Source organism: Pleuronectes platessa, chromosome 14, assembly GCF_947347685.1.
Source record: "Pleuronectes platessa chromosome 14, fPlePla1.1, whole genome shotgun sequence".
In the NCBI taxonomy this organism is placed as follows: Eukaryota; Metazoa; Chordata; class Actinopteri; order Pleuronectiformes; family Pleuronectidae; genus Pleuronectes; species Pleuronectes platessa.
This window is the reverse complement of record NC_070639.1, coordinates 25575159-25582658: the sequence shown is the minus strand read 5'-3', so window position 1 is coordinate 25582658 and position 7500 is coordinate 25575159. Positions and strand designations below refer to the sequence as shown.

Genomic DNA, 7500 nt, shown 5'->3' with positions numbered 1-7500 from the left:
AACAGAGTTCTGTAAAGTTCTGTTAAGGTTGAGTCTGGAACCAGAACCAGATCCAGGACCGGGCCGTGTTGATCACAGCTGATTCTCCGACATCTCAAAGTTCTCCTTTAACTCGTGTTCCAGGTCGACACCTCCTCCTTCTCCTGGACGCGTCTGAAGGATCGTTTTGAGATGCTGCTGCAGACGCAGGTCCCTGAACGCAGCGCAGGCCGGTCTGAGGCTGAGGTCCATTAGCTTGTGATGGTTGGAGGTCTGGATGGAGCGTCGGCCTCGTCCTGCAGACCGAGGACATCCAGTATGAGCGTCTCTAGTTCCTGTGAGCTCCGAATCAAAGAGCGGCCGGAGACGCCGAGTCTGGAGCTGTAAACGTCTCCGTCTTCTGGAGAAAAACTCGCTTTCATGGGTCTGATTGGGGTCGGGGGGGGGGGGGGGGGGGGTGTTCACTGGCAGCCCCGCCTCCTGAATCTGGAAACCTGTTCGATCTTCACCACAACCGCCAGTCTGTGGTGAAAGGACCTGCGTCCACCAGGTCACGTGATCAGTGTTACCAGGTGTGAACCTGAGTGACATCACATCATCACTCATGATGAGATCTGCTGAGCAGAAACAAGATATAGAACAAGAATTAATGTGGAACTGAAATATTGTAACATGTTTTTTAATAAAAAAGGTTGACTGAGTTAAGTTTGTGTAACAGTTTTATCATTTTGATTATAAAAGTAGTTTTAACACTGAGTGACCGAGAAAAAATATATTACTGAGGACAAAAACATAGTGGGGAAGTGAATATTATGATAAATATAATTATAGGTAATTAATAATGTATTAAACATTAGTTTAAATTATATATTTTTTATCAACAGTTCATTTAGGGCAATATATTTAAAAACATTAATGATGAATGTAGAGTATTTCCATGTGATTAATCGGTTCAGTCAAATTCAGTGGAATGTGTTCAGTGTTTTTAAATCACTAATATTTCAGCCTCCAGCCGAGAAGAAGAGAATCGAATGAAATTCAAAGAACACTTTGGTTTGAGGCTTTTCTCCAAACTGGATTATCAACAAAGAGCAGAAACATTCATTTCACGCTTCAGGAGTGAATCTGGTTTGAGACTCAGCTGTGATCGTAGAGTCGTCTCCTCCAGCAGCGAATGAACATGTCACCTGTTCAGAACACGTCACACGCTCTGAACACGTCACACGCTCTGAACACGTCACACGCTCTGAACACGTCACACGTTCAGAACACGTCACACGCTCTGAACATGTCACCTGTTCTGAACACGTCACACGCTCTGAACACGTCACGTTCAGAACACGTCACACGCTCTGAACACGTCACACGTTCAGAACACGTCACACGCTCTGAACACGTCACACGTTCAGAACACGTCACACGCTCTGAACACGTCACCTGTTCTGAACACGTCACACGCTCTGAACACGTCACGTTCAGAACACGTCACACGCTTTGAACCCGTCACACGCTCTGAACACGTCACACGCTCTGAACACGTCACACGTTCAGAACACGTCACACGCTCTGAACACGTCACCTATTCTGAACACGTCACACGCTCTGAACACGTCACGTTCAGAACACGTCACACGCTTTGAACCCGTCACACGCTCTGAACACGTCACACGCTCTGAACACGTCACACGTTCTCAACACGTCACGTTCTCAACACGTCACACGCTCTGAACACGTCACACGTTCTCAACACTGCAGCTGCAGGAAATCCTGTCCCACACAAGTAGGATGCGGCTAAAGGAAGGGGTGTGGCCATTGCCAATTCCTTGGGATCAAACTGACGAATCAGAGAATAGATCAATGAACTCGTGTTGCTTCTAATTATTTGAATCTGTGAAATACCTCTGAGATGCATATGAGAGTTGAGCTGTCACACTTGGCCTCAATGCAGCTGGTTGACCCCTGACCTTGAGAAGAGTCCATGTTTCCTTCTGTGCTGCCAGGTCTGCAGCTTGGTGAGAAGCAGAGGATTTGATCAGTGTGTGTTGGTGCAGCTGCAGATCGAGTTCATTGAGTTTCAGAATCATGTGAGAAGTTGAGCTTGGTACCATGAGCATTAAGGCCCCCCCCCCCCCCTCTGTGTTTGAGCAGCTAGTTAGTTTAACTTTAGCTGTTCACTTTGAATCCTCTCTCTCGTGAATGAGCTGTCTCACATTCTGCTGAGATGTTCTGTGTGAGAGAACCGGGTCAGCTGCTCGTGACCTTTGAATGTTGTGAAACAAGGCTGTTAGCTTATCATCTGATTAGCTGGTAGCTTAGCATAATATGGTAACTGCTTTTTGTTGTGTTGATGAATGTGTGTGTGGGGGGGGGGGGCTTTGTCACACCTGCCCTCAGCCTTTGATAGATGACTCAACAGAAACACGTTGTGTTTAAACGTGTTGAATAAATGTCTGATGTACCCCCCCCCCACCGTTCTTCAGAAGGAACAGAATGAAGCTGGGCGGAGCTCCAAGTAGTCTGAGGTGGCTGGGGCCTCATGGGGCACTAACACAGTGTGTGTGTTGGTGTGTGTGTCTTTGTGTGTGTGAGATAATCTGTGACCATCTGAAGTTTTTTCAGGGGAGTGAGTGACGATGATTTCTCATCAGCTGTTGACACTTCATCTCAGAGTGCGACTCTCAATCTTCGAGCAGATTAAACGAGGAATTACAAGATAATCTGAAATAATCCAGAGAGCACGAACACTGGAGAGCAGAGTTATTCTGAGGTCTGACAACACTGTCAATCAACACCAGGATTACACTTCAAATTAGCACGAAAAGTTGCTGTTAATTTGCTGAGCGGCTTCACGCAGATGATTAATCTGAGTTAACGGATATTTCACACATTCATGTTTCATCTCAGGAGAAAAGCTCGATGATTTCAGGAGGTTCAGTCGGACAGGAACTGACATCCATATATTACAAAATAAATTTATTTAAGCTCTTTTTAATGTACCGAGGCTGAGAGTCAAAACAAAGAGTTTAATCTTTCCTGTTCTTTCACAATAAAAGCTCCTCTGGAAGTGATGTCCCACTGAAGGATGTCCTGCTCTCACATTGACCCTCTGGACTTTGTCCTCAGGAGGCCGGGTTAGGGTTAGAAAGTCCACAGAAGCTCCAGAGCTCAGACCGGACGTGTGCAGGTCAGGTCAGGAGCGAGAGCTCGGGTGGATATCAGTGCTTTCTTCTTCTTCTTCTCCATTTTTGTTGTTTTTCAATCTTCAGGGCGATTGAAGACGTCTCCTCGGACTCCGTGTGTATTCATCAGATTTTCACAGATTAATAATGAAAAGAACAGTTTGTCAGTTAATCTGATTTGACTTTTCTCTCTTTGACTCTTTAACCGATGTTGTGAACATGTGGGGCTCCGGCCCGAGGCCTCGTCAGCCGCAGTTTCCTGGTGGAACCGGTGAGGTGCTGGTTTCATATGTGAGCCGAGGATGAGAGTATTTACTCAGCTGCTCGTCTTCCTCTCGTCTTCCTCTCGTCTCCTCGGTATCATCGTCCTCTGTTCCACTCGTTCCTGGCGTGTTTCTCTCGTATCAGTGACTTTCACCTTCCAGCCGCTCCGGGCTCGCTGCTCCGAGGATTCCCGACACCTGAGAGACGCCGGCGCTCGGGAAAGAGAAGCAACACAAACAGAAAGAGGAGCCGCTGGAGGTCGTTCAGGTCAAACTGTCCCCCCCCCCCCCCCCCAGGTCCCGAGCTGCCTGGGAAACATGTCGCAGGAGATGAGGTCATCATCCTTCACAAACATCAGGACACGACGAGCAGGGTTACTCCTGTAACCCACACCTTGAGTGGGAACCAGTCACAGGTTTCCACTCGTGATGGTTTTTATATCAGACCATTTTAAATCTGATTCATTTCTTCACTGGTGTTAAAATAATAATAAGTTTGAATAAACGTTACATTTCTATTTAGTTTAAAACAAATAACACAAACAATTATATATTGTCTATAAACCGACTGGATCCTGGACAGACCTGATCCTGAACAGACCTGAACCTGAAAAGACTGGATCCTGAAAAGACTGGATCCTGAACAGACCTGATCCTGAACAGACCTTATCCTGAGCAGACCTTATCCTGAGCAGACCTGATCCTGAACAGACCTGATCCTGAGCAGACCTGATCCTGAACAGACTGGATCCTGAACAGACTGGATCCTGAACAGACCTGATCCTGAACAAACCTGATCCTGAACAGACCTGATCCTGAGCAGACCTGATCCTGAACAGACTTGATCCTGAAAAGACTGGATCCTGAACAGACTGGATCCTGAACAGACCTGATCCTGAACAAACCTGATCCTGAACAGACCTGATCCTGAACAGACCTGATCCTGAGCAGACCTGATCCTGAACAGACCTGATCCTGAAGAGACCTGATCCTGAACAGACCTGATCCTGAGCAGACCTGATCCTGAACAAACCTGATCCTGAACAGACCTGATCCTGAACAGACCTGATCCTGAACAGACCTGATCCTGAGCAGACCTGATCCTGAACAGACCTGATCCTGAACAGACCTGATCCTGAACAAACCTGATCCTGAACAGACCTGATCCTGAGCAGACCTGATCCTGAACAGACCTGATCCTGAACAGACCCAGGGCAAAGGTCCACAGGTTCAGGACCGTGTGTCCCGAGCGTCCTGTGTGAACTGTCCTGATCCTGAATGTAATCGTCCAAAGCCGCTGACCTGAGAACTTTGATCAAATCCGTCTTAAGCGATCGGTGGCTGATTACTTCCTGACGATTACAGCTGTGAATCTGGAGTTGTGGACAAAAACACTGAGACAAAAAGAAAAAGTCCTGATGTCATTTGATTCATTTTGAATTTGAGAAACTATAAGAGACTAATTGACTTTTATCAGGAGAAAATCTAAAAGCTCCGAGTCTGAATCTTCTCGTCCTCCTGCTGCTCCGGGTCACAGACGTCATCAGGACGTTTGAGACAAATAGAATCAGAACTGACGGTCTTGATTCAAAGGTCAGGTCTACTCTGTAATCTGAGATGAAGTGAGAGAGGCCTCTTCCTCCTCCTCCTTCATCATCATCATCATGCCGTTACCTTTTTCACGTCCGCATCCGATGAAATCCTCCGACAGGAAGTTAATCTCCTGGCCGAGCGTCAGCAGAGAAAAGGTATTTTGTGCTTCACTCGTGAAAGCTGCTTAAAAACCAAAGTGACTTTAATTTGTTCAGATTTAGTCTCAGATTAACTCAGATTATAATTTCTCATGAACGCAGACTTTTATTTTGAAGGAGCCAACCTGTCCACATTTTATTAAAAACAGACTGAAGTTCAGACCTGATGAAAAGTGTCTCCTGGTGGATCCGGGTGCTGAAGCAGGTCAACTGGACCCGGTTGAGTTTCTTGAAGACATTTCACTTCTTCAGTTCTAACTGATTCTGGATTCCTAGGGTCTCGGTCCAGACCGTGGCGGAGATAATTAAACACTGGAGTTACAGAGGTGAGTCATTAATAGTTTTTAACGATATTTTCTGGCACTGTGTGTCTCATCCAGGACGAGAAGGTTCAGACCTGTGTAGAAGGTCTGAACAGGGCTGTTCCACCAGGTGCATAGAGCGACCTGGAGATCACTATGAAGACAAACCGTGTCCCAGGTGTTTTACTTGTAGGGTCGTTACCTGAGAGCCTGGACCCAACATGCTGCTGGTTTCACTGGGAGTCGTTATCTCATTAATAAACTCAACATGTGAACAAACTCATTGTTTAAACCACACTCTTGATCTTGACAGACATTGAAAACCTAATTTTATTTCCACAGAACCTTCTTCTGTCCGACCAGTTTTTAATTACATTTAAACTCCAAAGGAGATCAGCTCCATGGTTTCATTCTCAAACACGTGTTTCAAAAGATCACGCAAGCTGGAGAGGAAGTTCTACAAGCCCAGATGATTTTCACCTGGACTGAGAGACAGTCTGATAAATAACTAGAAAGCCAGAAGCTCCTACTATTCTTTATTAGTAGAAGAAAATAAGAACAACCCCAGGTTCCTCTTCAGCTCTTAGTCACAGCTCGACTGATCCATCGACTTCATGAACTTCACAACTAGATTATACCCATCAAGGAACCAATCCACCACCTCCCCCCCATGAACAGCACAGATACATGGTCCAGTCCAGAAACCATAGAACCACCTGTAGAACCAGATCTATATCTGGACCTCTGTTCTTCAGTTGATCTTCTGAACTGACGTCACTAGTTTCATCTTCTGAACCAACAACCATGTCTCTGTTAACCGGCTGCGAACCACAAGCTTTTAAAGTAGCTGTAATTAAACCTGTGTTTAAAACTCCACTCTACATCCAGAGGCTTCAGCTGATGGACCCACATCAAACCTTCATGTCCAGAACCCAGAAGAACCTGATGCTGAGCTGCTGTGATGACTGACACAGAACTGATCTGTCAGGATTTAGAATCATCACAGAAACAGCTGTTAACAGTTCCTAACGAGCTGCTCATGTCCTCAGATGATGGACATGTCTCTGTCCTGGTCCTGTTGGATCTTAGTTCAGCATCTGGACCCACAGATCATAGGATTCTGTTACAGAGACTGGAACCACGTGTTGGGACCAGAGGAACATTAGACTGGTTTAAATCATATTATCACATAGATTTCAGTTCATGTTAACACTGACTCCTCCATGCACACACAGGTGAGTCATGGAGCTCCACAGGGTTCTGTCCCAGGACCGATGCTCTTCACCTTATATCTGCTCCTTTAGGCCACCTCCTCAGAAAGCCCCTCGTCCACTGTGACGCAGACGACACCCAGCTGTACATATATGAAGCTGATGAATCAAATCACTGAGTCCAACTTCACGTCTCAAGAACATCCAGGTCTGGATGACCCACAACTTCTTACTTCTTCATTCAGACCAAACTGAGGTTGTTGTAATTGTCCCTAAACATCTCAGAGAAACACTGTGGGACCAGATAGTCCCCTTGGTGTTAGTTTGTCCCCCAGCTCCACTGTGAGGAACCTGAGTTAGGACCAGGACATGTGACCCACATATAGAACAAGTCTCCAGGACAGCTTTCTTCCACCTGCACAGTATTATGAACATTAGGAACATCCTGTCTCAGAAGGAAGCTGAGAAACTCATCCACTTGTTCCCAGTAGACTGGACCAGTATAAGTCTTTATCATCAGGACGTCCCAGTGAGTCTGTGAGAAGCTCCAGTTGGTCCAAGATGCTGCAGCACAAGAGCTGACAGGAACCAGAAGAGAACATCTCACTGCTCTGAGCTTCTCTGCACTGGCTCCCTGTGAAACTCTGAATATCAAGATCCTGCTCCTCACAAGCATTAAGATAATATATATTATGATTTGGTTCAATACAAATAAATAGAAAAGACCTGATGAAACTACTAAAACTAGTAAAATTATAGAACTCTTTGTTCACCTGGGTTTTATTGTAAATTGAAATAATGAATCTTCAGCAGTG

General features: G+C 45.8%; 1 protein-coding gene across 10 annotated transcripts in view; it reads left to right on the top strand.

Moving 5' to 3' along the window:
• The window catches only part of gtdc1 (glycosyltransferase-like domain containing 1), a 14120-nt gene extending 13697 nt beyond the window's left edge, over positions 1-423 (top strand). For all 10 annotated transcript variants that reach the window (XM_053440225.1, XM_053440224.1, XM_053440226.1 and 7 more), the window contains one exon: positions 124-423. In XM_053440225.1, the coding sequence (XP_053296200.1) occupies positions 124-234 (111 nt within the window). In that variant the 3' untranslated portion in view covers positions 235-423. The remainder of the gene's footprint in view (positions 1-123) is intronic.
• Positions 424-7500: the final 7077 nt, after the last annotated feature.